The sequence below is a fragment of the Gobio gobio genome, assembly GCF_949357685.1.
Source record: "Gobio gobio genome assembly, chromosome: 11".
Classification (NCBI taxonomy): domain Eukaryota; kingdom Metazoa; phylum Chordata; class Actinopteri; order Cypriniformes; family Gobionidae; genus Gobio; species Gobio gobio.
Window position 1 is genome coordinate 328,673 of NC_137104.1, and position 18,613 is coordinate 347,285.

General features: G+C 46.8%; 1 protein-coding gene across 4 annotated transcripts in view; it reads right to left on the reverse strand.

The window, feature by feature from the left end:
• tnxbb (tenascin XBb) overlaps positions 1-17,951 on the reverse strand; it is a 48,674-nt gene extending 30,723 nt beyond the window's left edge. For 2 of the 4 annotated variants that reach the window (XM_079829049.1, XM_079829047.1), the window contains exons 1-5: positions 17,893-17,951; positions 11,485-11,541; positions 10,390-10,855; positions 6,099-7,655; positions 3,909-4,024 (exon numbers count right to left, since the gene is read on the reverse strand). In XM_079829049.1, coding sequence (XP_079685175.1) covers positions 3,909-4,024; positions 6,099-7,655; positions 10,390-10,738 — 2,022 coding nt within the window. In that variant the 5' untranslated portion in view covers positions 10,739-10,855; positions 11,485-11,541; positions 17,893-17,951. The remainder of the gene's footprint in view (positions 1-3,908; positions 4,025-6,098; positions 7,656-10,389; positions 10,856-11,484; positions 11,542-17,892) is intronic. The other 2 variants (XM_079829048.1, XM_079829046.1) reach the window with 1 other exon arrangement.
• Between the last annotated feature and the right edge of the window lie 662 nt (positions 17,952-18,613).

An 18,613-nucleotide genomic window follows, 5' to 3' on the forward strand; every position in this document is an offset into this window, starting at 1 on the left:
CGACTAACTGATTAACCGACTGACCAGCCAACTGACAGACCAACCGGCTGACCCACCAACTAACCGACTGACTAACCGACTGACCAGCCAACTGACTGACCAGCCGACTGACTGACAGACCAACCGATTCACCCACCAACTAACCGACTGACTAACTGACTAACCGACTGACCAGCCAACTGACTGACCAACCAACCGATTGACTGAAAGACCAACCAACTGACCCACCAACTAACCGACTGACTAACTGACTAACCGACTGACCAGCCAACTGACTGACCAACCGACCGACTGACCCACCAACCGACTGACCGACTGACCAACTGACTGACCCACCTTCTGCCTTCACATGCTCATGAGCTTAAATGCCATCCCATTCTTCATCCGTAGGGTTTAATATGGAGTCACAGCTTCAGCTCTTCTTTCCTCAAGGTTTAGGAGTGTGTTTATGGGGATTCTTCATTTGTGATGTTGGAGAGAAGGCCTGGCTCTCAGTCTCCGCTCTAATTCATCCCAAAGCTGTTCTATCGGGTTGAGGTCAGGACTCCAGTTCCTCCACACCAAACTCCTCATCCATGTCTTTATGGAGACGCTTTGTGCACTGGAGCGCAGTCATGCTGGGACAGGAAGGGGCCGTCCCCAAACTGGGCCCACAAAGTTGGGAGCATGAAATTGTCCAAAATGTCTTGGTGAAGCATTAAAAGTTCCTTTTACTGGAACTAACCCCTGAAGAGCCACAGAAGTTTGGAGGTCTGGAGCTCTTGACTCTGCAGAAAGTTGCTGACTTCTGTGACCCTCAGCATGTGCTGACCCCGCTCTGTGACCCTCAGCATGCGCTGACCCCGCTCTGTGACCCTCAGCATGCGCTGACCCCGCTCTGTGACCCTCAGCATGCGCTGACCCCGCTCTGTGACCCTCAGCATGCGCTGACCCCGCTCTGTGACCCTCAGCATGCGCTGACCCCGCTCTGTGACCCTCAGCATGCGCTGACCCCGCTCTGTGACCCTCAGCATGTGCTGACCCCGCTCTGTGACCCTCAGCATGCGCTGACCCCGCTCTGTGACCCTCAGCATGCGCTGACCCCGCTCTGTGACCCTCAGCATGCGCTGACCCCGCTCTGTGACCCTCAGCATGTGCTGACCCCGCTCTGTGACCCTCAGCATGCGCTGACCCCGCTCTGTGACCCTCAGCATGCGCTGACCCCGCTCTGTGACCCTCAGCATGCGCTGACCCCGCTCTGTGGCTGAGTTGCTGTTGTTCCCAATCGCTTCCACTTTGTTATAATCCCACTAATAGTTGAGCGTGGAATATTTAGTAGTGAGGAAATGTCCCGAATGGCCTTATTGCACAGGTGTCCACCGATCACGGCCCCACGCTTGAGTTCTCTGAGCTCCTGAGAGCGGCCCATTCTCTCACTAATGTGTGTAGAAGCGAACACACACACACACACACACACACACACACACACACACACACACACACACACACACACACACACACACACACACACACACACACACACACACACACACACACACACACACACTCCTGAGAGCAGCCAATTCTCTCACTAATGTGTGTAGAAGCGAACACACACACACACACACACACACACACTCCTGAGAGCGGCCCATTCTCTCACTAGTGTGTGTAGAAGCGAACACACACACACACACACACACACACACACACACACACACACACACACACACACACACACACACACACACTCCTGAGAGCGGCCCATTCTCTCACTAATGTGTGTAGAAGCGAACACACACACACACACACACACACACACACACACACACTCCTGAGAGCGGCCCATTCTCTCACTAATGTGTGTAGAAGCGAACACACACACACACACACACACACACACACACACACACACACACACACACACACACTCCTGAGAGCGGCCCATTCTCTCACTAATGTGTGTAGAAGCGAACACACACACACACACACTCCTGAGAGCGGCCCATTCTCTCTCTAATGTGTGTAGAAGCGTCTGCAGGCCTAGAGCTGGAGTTACACACCTGTGGCCATGAAGGGATTGAACACCTGAACTCAGGGTTAGGGTTAGGGTTAGGGTTAGGGTTAGGGTTAGGGTTAGGGTTAGGGTCAGGGTCAGGGTCAGGGTCAGGGTTAGGGTTAGGGTTAGGGTGGGATGTGGGATGTAGGGATGTGGAGGAGCGGCTCAATACTTCTGGCGATATATCAAAACATCGCTTATATCAGGCCATATGCTGATAGATTCTTCACTAACTCATCGTCAGCTGTGAGTCTGTGTGATTACTGGACTGAAGAGCTTCAAACACTATTGCATGTGAAAGTAAGAGTTCCAGCATGTTGGGATCCTCCAGAGATTAGGGCTGGTTCCTGAAGCGTGTGATGAGCACTGACATCAGCTCAATTACTGACAGAAACAGGCCATCAAACTGAGCTCAAGCATCACTGCGCTCACAAACCCTTCAGAGGGAACCCCATCACCATTATAACTAGCGCTTAAAGATACACCCGTGAGATCAGGCCACAACAAGTGAATCTCAGCACTGATGCGGACTGATGTGTGTGTAGTAAAGTGTGTGATCGTGTGTGTTCGGCCACAGCTGAGATGGGCACTAAACATTCAGACGGCTGTAAATCAAACCAGGGCTTCTGTCCAACGCTCAGCTTGTTTTTCCATCGCCAGATTCAGCTCCGTTTATGCCTGCGTAAAAAATAATTTGTTTTTCCTTTGGAAAAGACGCGGGCCAGATTCAGGTTCGGGCTGCTGTGGGAGCTGTTAAATACGTCCTGTAGCTGATTTCATCACAACAGGAGAAAATAAGAGAAAACCCTTATTTACGGGTCTGGAGTAAAGCAAAGAAATACTGAAATCTTATTTAAATCAACATAAAGTCTGTCCAGCAAATATTACTATGATGCATACATCCTTTACATTTAATTTAATTTAATTACTTAGTATTTTTGAATTGTTTCCAGTCCAAATATCTAAAAATTCTCAAATAAAGATGATTTCACTAGTTAAAGGGTTAGTTCACCCAAAAATTACTGACCCTCATGTCGTTCAACACCCGTAAGACCTCCGTTCATCTTCAGAACACAAATGAAGATACAAAGTCCATCTCACTACAGCGGCTCTACAATAACTTTATGAATCGGCGAGAATAGTTTTTGTGCGCAAAAAAACCCTAAATAACGACTTATATAGTGATGACGATTTCAAAACACGGCCTCATGAAGCTTCAGAGCGTTATGAGTCAGTGAGTCGATTCAGCGGTTCAGAGCGTTATGAATCAGTGAGTCGATTCAGCGGTTCAGAGCGTTATGAATCAGTGAGTTGAATCATGATTCGGATCGCGTGTCAAACCGCCAAACTGCTGAAATTAGGCGATCCAAACTGTTAAGTCGTTATTTTGCGTTTTTTGTGCACAGAAACTATTCTCGTCTTCATAAAGTTATTGTAGAGCCGCTGTAGTGAGATGGACTTTGTAACTTTAGTCTTTAGTGTCTTTTAAGGGTCTTGAGAGTGTAAAGTTGAGCCAATGGAGGCCTTTCAGAGCATCAGATTTACACTAAAATATCTTCATTTGTGTCTGAAGATGAACGGAGGTCTGACGGGTGTCCAACCACATGAGGCTCAGTCATTAATGACACAATTTACATTTTTGGCTGAACTAACCCTTTAAGAAAAATGACATAAGATATTTTTTCTTGTTTTTTTTCTGGGTTTTTTTCCCCCAGAAATCTGATCTCGTCCTTAGAATGATAATAGAGGATGAAGGGCTGGAGCTGATTTTATATCGACTGGATCGATAAAAGTCAAGACCACCCTTCATGTTTAAATCTGGGTTTGAATATGAGTGTGTGTGTGTGTGTGTGTGTGTGTGTGTACGTGCCGTGCTGGTGAAGCTGATGATGAAGGTGTCGTACTGCACCGCTGCTGGAGTCCAGGTCAGTGTGACGGAGGACTCAGTGATGTCTCTGGTGCTGAGGCGAGAGACGGCCCCCAGCGCTGGACACAAACACACATCAAGAGCCCTTACTCTCACACTCAGAGCCTGGGTTCCTTCCCAACAGCACATCTCAGGATATCCCATACACTCCTAAAGAAGCACTGAAACATCTATTCTGGAAACAATCCTTGAGGAGTTTCAAAAATTCAATGTGGCAGAAAACTCTTCATGACAGAGGATGACGTTAGGGTTCAAAGGGCGGAAACTTTCCATGGGAACTTAATCCAATTTGGAAACTTAACAGGAATTTATGAGAATTTATTGGAATTTTGGGAAAAGTATATAAACTCTATCATATTCAAGCATAAATATAAACATTTTGTTTGGTCATTTTTTTGCATATTGATATACACTCACCTAAAGGATTATTAGGAACACCTGTTCAATTTCTCATTAATGCAATTATCTAATCAACCAATCACATGGCAGTTGCTTCAATGCATTTAGGGGTGTGGTCCTGGTCAAGATAATCTCCTGAACTCCACACTGAATGTCGGAATGGGAAAGAAAGGAGATTTAAGCTATTTTGAGCGTGGCATGGTTGTTGGTGCCAGACGGGCCGGTCTGAGTATTTCACAATCTGCTCAGTTACTGGGATTTTCACACACAACCATTTCTAGGGTTTACAAAGAATGGTGTGAAAAGGGAAAAGCATCCAGTATGCGGCAGTCCTGTGGGAGAAAATGCCTTGTTGATGCTAGAGGTCAGAGGTCATGGGCCGACTGATTCAAGCTGATAGAAGAGCAACTTTGACTGAAATAACCACTCGTTACAACCGAGGTCTGCAGCAAAGCATTTGTGAAGCCACAACACACACAACCTTGAGGCGGATGGGCTACAACAGCAGAAGACCCCACCGGGTACCACTCATCTCCACTACAAAGAGGAAAAAGAGGCGACAATTTGCACCAGCTCACCAAAATTGGACAGTTGAAGACTGGAAAAATGTTGCCTGGTCTGATGAGTCTGGATTTCTGTTAAGACATTCAGATGGTAGAGTCAGAATTTGGAGTAAACAGAATGAGAACATGGATCCATCATGCCTTGTTCCCACTGTGCAGGCTGGTGGTGGTGGTGTAATGGTGTGGGGGATGTTTTCTTGGCACACTTTAGGCCCCTTAGTGCCAATTGGGCATGGTTTAAATGCCACGGCCTACCTGAGCATTGTTTCTGCCCATGTCCATCCCTTTATGAGCACCATGTCTCCATCCTCTGATGGCTACTTCCAGCAGGATAATGCACCGTCACAAAGCTCCAATCATTTCAAATTGGTTTCTTGAACATGACAATGAGTTCACTGGACTAAAATGGCCCCACAGTCACCAGATCTCAACCCAATAGAGCATCTTTGGGATGTGGTGGAACGGGAGCTTCGTGCCCTGGATGTGCATCCCACAAATCTCCATCAACTGCAGATGCTCTCCTATCAATATGGCCAACATTTCTAAAGAATGCTTTCAGCAGCTTGTTGAGTCAATGCCACGTAGAATTAAGGCAGTTCTGAAGGCGAAAGGGGGTCAAACACAGTATTAGTGTGTGTTCCTAATAATCCTTTAGGTGAGTGTATTTCCCAATTAAAGTAATTTAGTAAATATGTAAAATAAATATATTTTTATTCCAGCAATTGTTCTGTCAATTGTTTCAGTGTCACATCATCCTTCAGGAATCATTGTAATGTGATGATTTATTATCAATGTTGGAAACAGTTGTGCTGCTTAATATTTAAATTCACATTAATTTCCATGGAAAGTTTCCAGCCTTGAGAATTCCTGTAATTTTGCAACCCTAAGCCGCCATGAATGAGAATAATCAGAATAAGGTTGATGAGAGCGGATCGGGCAGATGGTGGCGCTAGAGACACATTATTAAAGACCAGATAAGTTTTAATGAACGTTACATTAGTGTTACTGGAAGAACGTTTGTTCATAACCCTGAGAGAACCTTCTGAGAGCGCTCCGTGTTATCTGTGTGTGAGAAAGTGTTTACATCTTGAGACACTTTCCTAAGCGTTTGGTGAGTTTATTCCACACTGATTTCAGTTCTAATACAGTATAAATGCAGGACATCACTCACCCATGTCACAGTTTTCCCCGGTGAAGCCAGACTGGCACTCGCTGCAGTCGGGCCCCGTGAAGCCCCGGCGACACACGCAGCGGCCCCTCACGCACCGGCCCCGGTTACTGCAGTTGTTGGGGCAGATTTTGCTGGAGCAGTCCTGGCCGGAGAATCCCATCTCACAGATGCACCTCCCGTCCACACACCGGCCTTTGCTACTACAGTCATTGGGACAAGCCTTGGATGAGCAGTCGGGGCCCGTGAAGCCGCTCTCACACACACACTGGCCGTTCACACACCGGCCCCGGTCACTGCAGTCTCCAGGACAGGATCTGGACGAGCAGTCGGGGCCCGTGAAGCCGCTCTCACACACACACTGGCCGTCCACACACCGGCCCCGTTCACTGCAGTCTCCAGGACAGGATCTGGACGAGCAGTCGGGGCCCGTGAAGCCGCTCTCACACACACACTGGCCGTCCACACACCGGCCCCGGTCACTGCAGTCTCCAGGACAGGATCTGGACGAGCAGTCGGGGCCCGTGAAGCCGCTCTCACACACACACTGGCCGTCCACACACCGGCCCCGGTCACTGCAGTCTCCAGGACAGGATCTGGACGAGCAGTCGGGGCCCGTGAAGCCGCTCTCACACACACACTGGCCGTCCACACACCGGCCCCGGTCACTGCAGTCTCCAGGACAGGATCTGGACGAGCAGTCGGGGCCCGTGAAGCCGCTCTCACACACACACTGGCCGTCCACACACCGGCCCCGGTCACTGCAGTCTCCAGGACAGGATCTGGACGAGCAGTCGGGGCCCGTGAAGCCGCTCTCACACACACACTTCCCATTCACGCACTGTCCACGATTGCTGCAGTTATCCGGACATGTTTTGAGAGAGCAGTCAGGGCCGCTGAAGCCTGGGTCACACACACACTGTCCGTTCACACACCGGCCCCGGGCGTTGCAGTCTCCAGGACACTTGCTGGACGAGCAGTCGGGGCCCGTGAAGCCGATCTCACACACACATTTCCCGTTCACACACCGGCCCTGGGCGTTGCAGTTCCCCGGGCAGGAGCTCTCGGAGCAGTCCTGACCCGTGAATCCAGAGTCACACACACACTTCCCGTTCACACACCGGCCCCGGGAGTTGCAGTTTCCAGGACACTTGCTGGACGAGCAGTCGGGGCCCGTGAAGCCTCTCTCACACGCACACTTCCCGTTCACACACCGGCCCCGGGAGTTGCAGTTTCCAGGACACTTGCTGGACGAACAGTCTGGACCAGTGAACCCGCTCTCACACACACACTTCCCGTTCACACACCGTCCGCGATTGCTGCAGTTATCCGGACATGTTTTGACAGAGCAGTCGGGGCCGCTGAAGCCCGGGTCACACACACACTGTCCGTTCACACACTGGCCCCGGCTGCTGCAGTCATCAGGACAGTCCGGGATTCTGCAGTCCGGCCCACTGAATCCTGAGAAACACACACACTTCCCGTCCACACAGCGGCCCTGGTCATTGCAGTCATCGGGACACTCGTCAGTCGTCGGACGAACGGTGGTGCAGACGGAGCCTGTGGAGGAACAACAGCTGCAGTTAAACACACTCATCATCTGAGCTCGGAACACCAGCACCGTCTGGCCCACATCCGGCACACCTGGAACCCTGGACACTGGGAGACACCATCGTAACCAAAGACTTGTTATGTTCTGCAATGAATGTAACTTTTTAAATTCTATTCCATTCTTATTAGAAGAATCAAATGACAGGCACATCCTGAAAATACACATGTTCTCAAACTAATCCGGATCGCCTATGGAATCTCTATTATCCAGAACCAGTGCTAAATAAGGTTCCTCGAAGAAGGAAATTATTACTGGACAGCCTGAGTCTGAAAGTAAACTGAAAATTGGGAGAATCTGAAAACCTCCTATAAGGATCCTTTAGGATTGGTCAGGATACGCATCCTTCTGGATTTCTTCACAATTATGCTCCTTTTTAGAAAGAAATGGTCTCTGTGAGGATTTCCAGTCAGGATTCAGACCGCATCAGTACTGAGACTGCTCTCATCAGTTACACATGATTTACTCTTGTCATCCAATCGTGCATGGGCGTCACTAGGCCCTTTTCAGGGTAAGGGTTAGGGTTTGTAGCGACTAGGCTATTAAAAGAGATGCTACCAGAGGTCATAGATCCTCTTCTTAATATCATTAATTCATCTTTGTCATTAGGATATGTACCAAAAACTTTTAAGTTGGCTATTATTAAACCACTTATTAAAAAACCACAACTTGATCCTCCAGAATTAGTCAATTACAGGCCAATCTCAAATCTACCCTTTCTGTCAGAAACACTAGAAAAGGCAGTGTCTTCACAATTATGCTCCTTTTTAGAAAGAAATGGTATCTGTGAAGATTTCCAGTCAGGATTTAGATCGTATCATAGCACTGAGACTGCTCTCATCAGAGTAACACATGATTTACTCTTATCATCCCATCGTGCATGGGCGTCACTAGGCCCTTTTTAGGGGGGCTTCAGCCTCAACCCCTAAACTTCTGTCCAGCCCCCCTTCATCCCGTCTTTTAATCAGCGTGTTCTTCAATCCACAGAAGTGTCGAGCAGAGCGCACGTCAGAAGCAGAGGTGTGTGTGTTGATCTGAGCTCTCATTGGTCTGTCACCGCTATTCAATGTTAAAATATTTGAGAAAACCAATCAAATCAGAGCAGGTGGGCTTTATGTTCACAGAAGCTGCTGAGGCTGAGCGCGAATCTTGGCAGCGCGACTTGACGTCAAGTGCGAGATATGAGTAGCTAAACTAAACATTTCTAGCCTAGAAATCTAGACGTACCCTAGCGGCAGAACATTTATTTTGCCGCGAGTGTAGTCTAGCAACTCTCGGTAGACCTGAGAGCTGGAAAAACCAAACTCTGGTCAGGCCAATCACAGCGTGTGTAGAGTCGGTGGGCGGGCTTAACATAATGATGGCACGTCACGGCAGAGTTGCGGAAGTTCTGCGTGCTACTCGTAAACACAGAAGCTGGCGAACGGCCATCTTTTGAATCGGCTTTGGACGCGACTCTGGAGGACTTGAGTTCAGCTTTTCTTTGAGAAAAGAACAAAGAACGGCACTGAAGTCATTCTTAAGAAAAGACTAGACTAAAAACACATCTCTTTACTGTGGCATACACATAAAACACTTTTTCACTAAAATGTTTGTTAGGCTACATTAACTAGGTCAGCCGGAACCGGGAACACTTCCCATAACACCTGATGTACTCGTGACATCATCAGAAGAACGGCATCTACGCTAATGCTAGTCTCTCTGTTTATCCCGAGGTTTACTGCAGTCAGCCGGATCCGGATCAGATGCTGGACCTGCACTAGACCCGACCAACTCATGACCCTGAAGTGTCTGAGAGACCGTGATTAGACTCCTCCTGAAACTGCCTCATCGACACGGCATCCTCAATAAACCCGTCTCCAGTATGATGACTCCGATCTTTCGAATATTACAATTTAATAATTGTTAAATCGATATGTCATCCTCAATAAACCCGTCTCCGGCGTGATGACTCCGATCTTTCGAATATTACAATTTAATAATTGTTAAATCGATATGTCATCCTCAATAAACCCGTCTCCAGTGTGTTGCCTCCGATTATTCGAAAATTGCACTTTAATAATTATTCAATCAACACATCATCCTCAATAAACCCGTCTCCGGCGTGATGACTCCGATCTTTCGAATATTCCAATCTATTATGACCTCTGACCTGTAAAGTTGCCAGAATAATAATCATACGCTGTTTGTTAATTGGCTAGAGGAGAACTGCCCCCCCGACTGAGCCTGGTTTCTCCAAGGTTTATTTTCCTCCATTCTGCTCCTGATGGGGTTTTGGTTTCCTTGCCACTGTCGCCTCTGGCTTGGTGTGCTCAGTTGGGGACACTAAATTTTTCTTAATTTTTTCAACTAAATATCCAAATAAATCTAATTATTAAACTAAATTAACCATATAAACTAAATTACTGATCTAAAGCCCACACTGTCACTGTATGATAATTGAAATAAACTGATGACATCACCGTTTTCTCCGGAATGCATTATTGCATTATTATTATTTTCCTGTTTAACACTGTAAAGCTGCTTTGAAACAATCTGCATTGTTAAAAGCGCTATATAAATAAAGTTGACTTGACTTGACTAGAAGAATGGCATCTACGCTAATGTTAGTCTACTTGTTAGTCTAATGTTGGTCAGAGAGACTGTGTGACTGGACTCTAATGGACAGGTCAGGAATGGCTTTACCTTTGCTCTGCTGGGAGGTGCAGCATCCGTCCGGACCTCCACATTTCTCCCTCAGATCCGACACCTCCTTCTCCAGTCTTACGATGCGCTCACGCAAGGCAGCGAAGTCCTGCTCGCACTGAGCACAGCCTGACCCCGAGCCGGACACCAGTCGGATGCGATGGGTCAGAACCAGAGGAGAATCAGCGTCCAGGTGCAGCTCTCTCTCTCCGGCCTCGTTCTGCGCACACGTGTCCGAGATGAGGACTTTCACCGGCTGGGATCTGGGATCCTGAGCTCCCGTCGGCAGGCTCTGGACGGAGAGGACGGCACTCGGCAGGAGCAGGAGCAGGAACGGCACAAACGCCATATTTAACGGGAGGAACACCTCCAGAGTCAGGGGATGATGTCTTGCTCGCTTTGGTTTATTAAACTCAGATCAGGAGTTTTCACAGATGAGCCGTTGATGTGTGAGCGTCTGTCCGACCTGCTCCAAACAAACAGATTTCAGTCAAGTTTCCATATTAGACATTCATCATATATATATACACTCACCTAAAGGATTATTAGGAACACCTGTTCAATTTCTCATTAATGCAATTATCTAATCAACCAATCACATGGCAGTGTCTTCAATGCATTTAGGGGTGTGGTCCTGGTCAAGACAATCTCCTGAACTCCACACTGAATGTCGGAATGGGAAAGAAAGGAGATTTAAGCAATTTTGAGCGTGGCATGGTTGTTGGTGCCAGACGGGCCGGTCTGAGTATTTCACAATCTGCTCAGTTACTGGGATTTTCACACACAACCATTTCTAGGGTTTACAAAGAATGGTGTGAAAAGGGAAAAACATCCAGTATGCGGCAGTCCTGTGGGAGAAAATGCCTTGTTGGTGCTAGAGGTCAGAGGAGAATGGGCCGACTGATTCAAGCTGATAGAAGAGCAACTTTGACTGAAATAACCACTCGTTACAACCGAGGTCTGCAGCAAAGCATTTGTGAAGCCACAACACACACAACCTTGAGGCGGATGGGCTACAACAGCAGAAGACCCCACCGGGTACCACTCATCTCCACTACAAAGAGGAAAAAGAGGCGACAATTTGCACCAGCTCACCAAAATTGGACAGTTGAAGACTGGAAAAATGTTGCCTGGTCTGATGAGTCTGGATTTCTGTTGAGACATTCAGATGGTCGAGTCAGAATTTGGCGTAAACAGAATGAGAACATGGATCCATCATGCCTTGTTCCCACTGTGCAGGCTGGTGGTGGTGGTGTAATGGTGTGGGGGATGTTTTCTTGGCACACTTTAGGCCCCTTAGTGCCAATTGGGCATGGTTTAAATGCCACGGCCTACCTGAGCATTGTTTCTGCCCATGTCCATCCCTTTATGAGCACCATGTCCCCATCCTCTGATGGCTACTTCCAGCAGGATAATGCACCGTCACAAAGCTCCAATCATTTCAAACTGGTTTCTTGAACATGACAATGAGTTCACTGGACTAAAATGGCCCCACAGTCACCAGATCTCAACCCAATAGAGCATCTTTGGGATGTGGTGGAACGGGAGCTTCGTGCCCTGGATGTGCATCCCACAAATCTCCATCAACTGCAGATGCTCTCCTATCAATATGGGCCAACATTTCTAAAGAATGCTTTCAGCAGCTTGTTGAGTCAATGCCACGTAGAATTAAGGCAGTTCTGAGGGCGAAAGGGGGTCAAACACAGTATTAGTTTGTGTTCCTAATAATCCTTTAGGTGAGTGTATATATGTCTGTACAGTCGAATCAACATAAAAACATTTGCAACCCATTTTACTCCCAAGTTTCAGAAGGTCTAGGGCGAAGGTTTGGAAGAGCAGATTTAATTCCGATGAAAGATTTCAAAGAGAATGAGAGCAGGAATGTGCATTAGAGAGCAAACCGGGTGGACTTTAATTCCATGTTTACTTTAAATAACGCAGTGAACGTCCACAGAAGCTCCAGTGTCCGTCTGCCAGATCAGATCAAGGAAAGGAAATGTGGAAATCCCTTCAGGCTGAAGCCAGCCGGAGTTCAGTGACTTCACCTGAGAAAGAGTTTCCCAGATCCCCTGATCCCCATCCCTTGTGTTTGGACGTGAACTACACTAACTGTGCTCTTCTGGACATCACAACACACACTGCATCTTCCTCCTCCTCCTCCTCCTCCTCCTCCTCCTCCTCCTCCTCTTCCTCCTCCTCCTCCTCCTCCTCCTCCTCCTCTTCCTCCTCCTCCTCCTCCTCCTCCTCCTCCTCCTCCTCCTCCTCCTCCTCCTCCTCCTCCTCCTCTTCCTCTTCCTCCTCCTCCTCCTCCTCCTCCTCCTCCTCCTCTTCCTCTTCCTCCTCCTCCTCCTCCTCCTCCTCTTCCTCCTCCTCCTCCTCCTCCTCCTCCTCCTCCTCCTCCTCCTCCTCCTCCTCCTCTTCCTCCTCCTCCTCCTCCTCTTCTTCCTCTTCCTCCTCTTCCTCCTCCTCTTCCTCCTCCTCCTCCTCCTCCTCCTCCTCCTCTTCCTCCTCCTCCTCCTCCTCCTCCTCCTCTTCCTCCTCCTCCTCCTCCTCCTCCTCCTCCTCCTCTTCCTCCTCCTCCTCCTCCTCCTCCTCCTCTTCCTCCTCCTCTTCTTCCTCCTCCTCCTCTTCCTCCTCCTCTTCCTCCTCCTCCTCCTCCTCTTCCTCTTCCTCTTCCTCCTCCTCCTCTTCCTCCTCCTCCTCTTCCTCCTCCTCCACTTCCTCACACTGCCTCAGTCCTCCTCTTCCTCCTCCTCTTCCTCCTCCTCTTCCTCCTCCTCCTCCTCCTCTTCCTCTTCCTCTTCCTCCTCCTCCTCTTCCTCTTCCTCCTCCTCTTCCTCCTCCTCCTCCAGCACAAATATCTATTCTTACATCAGGAGAAATGACTGAAGATATTAAGATAAAATCATGAAAATGAAGTGAGTTTGTGCTCATAACAAGAACTAATATCTGTCAGTGAGTCAAAGGGAAATGATTTTTCTGACTCCACGGACAGATATTTGTTTATATGATGTAAGATTGTGACTGTGTGCTGGAGAACGGGACAGAAACACTGAGGAAGAGCATCGGGGCGTTTGATGGCTGTAAAGTCTCTTTTATTTCTCTAAAGGATGAACAAACGTCTGAGATCGAGAGGTGTGATCCTTGAGCAGGTCAGATGTAAAGTCTCTGTCGTTGTGAATGAGTTGGGCTAACTCAGGTACTCAGTTACATCAGATATTTGGAGTTATGATGTTACTAATTTTAAGTTAGCAGAACTACCAAATTTTGAGTTTGTAGTCCTCATGCGTGCTAATCGCTCCTAGCTCATACATTCTGACAGCAAGTGACAAAAGATTGAGTTCATTCACTTTTTACTTTGAGTTCTTGCACAATGAAGGAGTTTTTCACTTCACTGGTTTGCTAATAAGTTATCAGAACTCAAAAAGGTTGAATGATATTTTTGCAAACTACTTCAGAACATGTCAACTTGCCGATGTGCTATCATGTTAACAACAGCCCTTACTGAGTGAGTACCGCCACTCAAACATGTGCCACTCTTCACCAACTCTCCAGAAACACACATTAACTCTTCTAAACGAGCCTAACCAAACATCACTACTGCATCTCCCTCACCATTCATCTTCAACAAAACATTATATAACCCTGGATTTGAGCATTTACTCTCCCTTTCGAGTGCCATGGGCAAAGCATGCTGGGGAATAAAATCCCAGCCCATTTTCAGTTGAACTTACGTTAGTCTGAACTAAAGGAAATGAAAATGAAACAGTTCAGTTTATCTGAAATATGTCAGTGCTGTGAACTCAAAGAAAAGAAAATTAGAAATACTCAACAGTTCATTTAACTGAACTCGTTTTATTTAAGTTTGTCCTTCAACCCCTGGGATAAAACAACCCAACCGCTGGGATGAAACAACCCAAGTTTGGTTGAAAATGGACAAACCCAGTGGTTGGGTTGTTTTATCCCAGCGATTGGGTTGTTTTATCCCAGGGGTTGGGTTGTTTTATCCCAGGGGTTGGGTCGTTTTATCCCAGCAATTGAGTTGTTTTATCCCAGCCGTTGGGTTGTTTTATCCCAGCGATTGGGTTGTTTTATCCCAGCCATTGGGTTGTTTTATCCCAGGGGTTGGGTTGTTTTATCCCAGGGGTTGGGTTGTTTTATCCCAGCGGTTTGGGTTGTTTTAGCCCAGGGGTTGGGCTATTTTATCCCAGTGGTTGGGTTGTTTTAGCCCAGTGGTTGGGTTGTTTTAACCCAGTGGTTGGGTTGTTTTATCCCAGCGATTGGGTTGTTTTATCCCAGGGGTTGGGTTGTTTTATCCCAGGGGTTGGGTCGTTTTATCCCAGCAATTGAGTTGTTTTATCCCAGCCGTTGGGTTGTTTTATCCCAGCGATTGGGTTGTTTTATCCCAGCCATTGGGTTGTTTTATCCCAGGGGTTGGGTTGTTTTATCCCAGCAGTTGGGTTGTTTTATCCCAGCGGTTTGGGTTGTTTTAGCCCAGGGGTTGGGCTATTTTATCCCAGTGGTTGGGTTGTTTTAGCCCAGTGGTTGGGTTGTTTTAACCCAGTGGTTGGGTTGTTTTATCCCAGCGGTTGGGTTGTTTTATCCTAGTGGTTGGATTGTTTTATCCCATTGGTTGTTTTTTTTTTTATCCCAGTGGTTTGGTTGTTTTGGCCCAGGGGTTGGGTTGTTTTATCCCAGTGGTTGGGTTGTTTTATCCCATTGGTTGGGTTGTCTTAGCCCAGGGGTTGGGCTATTTTATCCCAGTGGTTGGGTTGTTTTAGCCCAGTGGTTGGGTTGTTTTATCCCAGTGGTTGGGTTGTTTTATCCTAGTGGTTGGGTTGTTTTATCCCATTGGTTGGTTTTTTTTATCCCAGTGGTTTGGTTGTTTTAGCCCAGTGGTTGGTTTTTTTATCCCAGTGGTTGGGTTGTTTTATCCCATTGGTTGGTTTTTTTTATCCCAGTGGTTTGGTTGTTTTAGCCCAGTGGTTGGTTTTTTTATCCCAGTGGTTGGGTTGTTTTATCCCATTGGTTGGTTTTTTTATCCCAGTGGTTTGGCTGTTTTATCCCAGTGGTTGGGTTGTTTTATCCCAGTGGTTGGGTTGTTTTATCCCATTGGTTGGTTTTTTTATCCCAGTGGTTTGGTTGTTTTATCCCAGTGGTTGGGTTGTTTTATCCCAGTGGTTTGGTTGTTTTATCCCATTGGTTGGTTTTTTTATCCCAGTGGTTGGGTTGTTTTATCCCATTGGTTGGTTTTTTTATCCCAGTGGTTTGGCTGTTTTATCCCAGTGGTTGGGTTGTTTTATCCCAGTGGTTGGGTTGTTTTATCCCAGTGGTTGGGTTGTTTTATCCCAGCGGTTAGGTTGTTTTATCCCATTGGTTGTTTTTTTTTTATCTCAGTGGTTTGGTTGTTTTAGCCCAGGGGTTGTTTTTTTTATCTCAATGGTTTGGTTGTTTTATCCCAGCGGTTGGGTTGTTTTATCCCAGGGGTTGGGTTGTTTTATCCCAGCGGTTAGGTTGTTTTATCCCATTGGTTGGGTTTTTTTTATCTCAGTGGTTGGGTTGTTTTAGCCCAGTGGTTTGGTTGTTTTATCCCAGCGGTTGGGTTGTTTTATCCCAGGGGTTGGGTTGTTTTATCCCAGCGGTTGGGTTGTTTTATCCCAGGGGTTGGGTTGTTTTATCCCAGCGGTTAGGTTGTTTTATCCCAGTGGTTGGGTTGTTTTATCCCATTGGTTGGGTTTTTTTTATCTCAGTGGTTGGGTTGTTTTATCCCAGCGGTTGGGTTGTTTTAACTCAGCGGTTGGGTTGTTTTATGCTAGTGGTCACATCACATGACGCCACTGAAATCATTCAGATGTTGAGACTGATAGCGAGCGAGTGAGGGATTCATCTATAAACGGCTCTTATGATGTTCCACAAGTGTAAATATAAACGTGTTGCTTCTAAAGGCTTTGAAACACATGCTCATGTTTTTTCTGAAGCAACTTTCATTGCTTTTTATTCCATGTCATGGCAAAGCTGCTTCCAATCAGCATAAAGACATGAAACACACACACACACACACACACACACACACACACACACACACACACACACACACACACACACACACACACGCACGCACGCACGCACGCACGCACGCACGCACACACACACACACACACACACACACACACACACACACACACACACACACTCACACTGACAGGGTAACTCTTCCTTCCCTCCATTATCAAACGTCATCCTCCTTTCCCTCACATGAGCTCAGAGTCTCTCTCTTCATCCGCACAGAAGTCAGACAGACTGTCATACGCTGCACATTCTGCTCATAAAAGAGTTATAGATGAAATATGAGCCGATGACCTGCGCTGACAGAAGAGCGTCTGATCACAGCCTCAATAAAACTATTCAACAATGCTATTCATGACAACATATACTGCCATTCAAAAGTTTGGGTCTGTCTGATCATAACTCCATAAGCAGTGAAATATTCCTCCAGTGTACACACACACACACACACACACACACACACACACACACACACACACACACACACACACACACACACACACACACACACACACACACACACACACACACACACACACACACACACACACACACACACACACACACACACACACACACACACACACACACACACACACACACACACACACACACTCCAGTGTAGATCAGCTGTACACACACACACACACACACACACACACTCCAGTGTAGATCAGCTGTACACACACACACACACACACACACACACACACACACACACACACACACACACACTCCAGTGTAGATCAGCTGTACACACACACACACACACACACATTTCCAAATATTAAGCAGGTAGTTAGAAATTTGGGTGTTTATTTTTAATCTAAATGTTGAATTTCATGTTAAGAAGCAGATTCAGTCCTGTTTTCATCAGTTAAGAAACATTTCCAAGGTGAGGCAGTTTTTAAATTTGAATGATACAGAGAAGCTTATTCATGCTTTTATATCCTCCCGCCTCGATTATTGTAATGCTTTGTTTTCCTCGTTTTTTTGTGTTCTCTATGTGAATATACAGTAAAGTGTCATTTATTGCTGCATTATCATCATTAGTGTCACGTGACCCTTCACTCATCATTCTCATATGAGGATTTATGATCAACACAGTTATGATTATTATCAGTTCATATTTCTGTGGAAACTGATGCTTTTATTTCTCAGGATAGGGTTAGGGTTAGGTTTGATGAACAGAAAGTTAGTTCTAGTTATTTATCAGAAATAGAAACTTTTGTCACATTACATCTTTATCTCTATCTTTACTGTCACTGTCTGTCAAAAACAAACTAAAATGATCCTCATGATCCGTGATAAACTGAAGATGAGAAACTCCTGATATGAGCCGCATCTCTCTCATAATCCGCTGATGCTGATATTATATTAGTGACTGTATGAAGGCATGAATCTGAGGATTAATATGAAGCGTTATTAGAGCCTTACCTGCAGATCCGCTGATGTTCCTCACACTCGTCCTGTCAGACGCTGCTCCTCACAGATCTGGGAAACTCCTGACGGACGGACGGGGGAAGAAAGAGGAGAGGAGAGAGGGAGAGAGAGGGAGAGAGAGAGGGAGAGAGAGAGGGAGAGAGAGAGAGAGAGAGAGAGAGAGAGAGAGAGAGAGAGAGAGAGAGAGAGAGAGAAGTAAAATACCTCATACTTGAAGAATGTTTCCTCTTTCTCTCTCTCTGTCTCTCTGTCTCTCTCTCTCTCTCTCTCTCTCTCTCTCTCTCTCTTTCTCTCTCTCTTTCTCTCTTTCTCCCCCCCCCCCTCTCCTCAGCTTCACTGATGTAATTCTATGTGCTTTACTGGTCCCTGCTGGGCGGATCATTTCGATGGAAAACATCTGATTTGTGAGATATTTTGAATGAGCAGTTGAATGTGTTGTGTCTTTGAACTCATCTCTGGACATTCCTCCACTGCTGGCCTGTTTAAAGCCCGTCTGCGTGTTCATTTACCCGTCGTCTCTCATGAACACCCGGTCCTGATTATTCCTCATCTCGCTTTGCTTCAGGTCAGAAACATCTTTCAATATTTACATGTTCCTCTTAAACCGCAGCTGTGTGAACAACACGGCAAATAAATAGATCATTATCAGCCATGAAGAATGAGCGCCGCACCACAGCATCGCAGTTCAACACTTCATTTACATTACACAGATCAT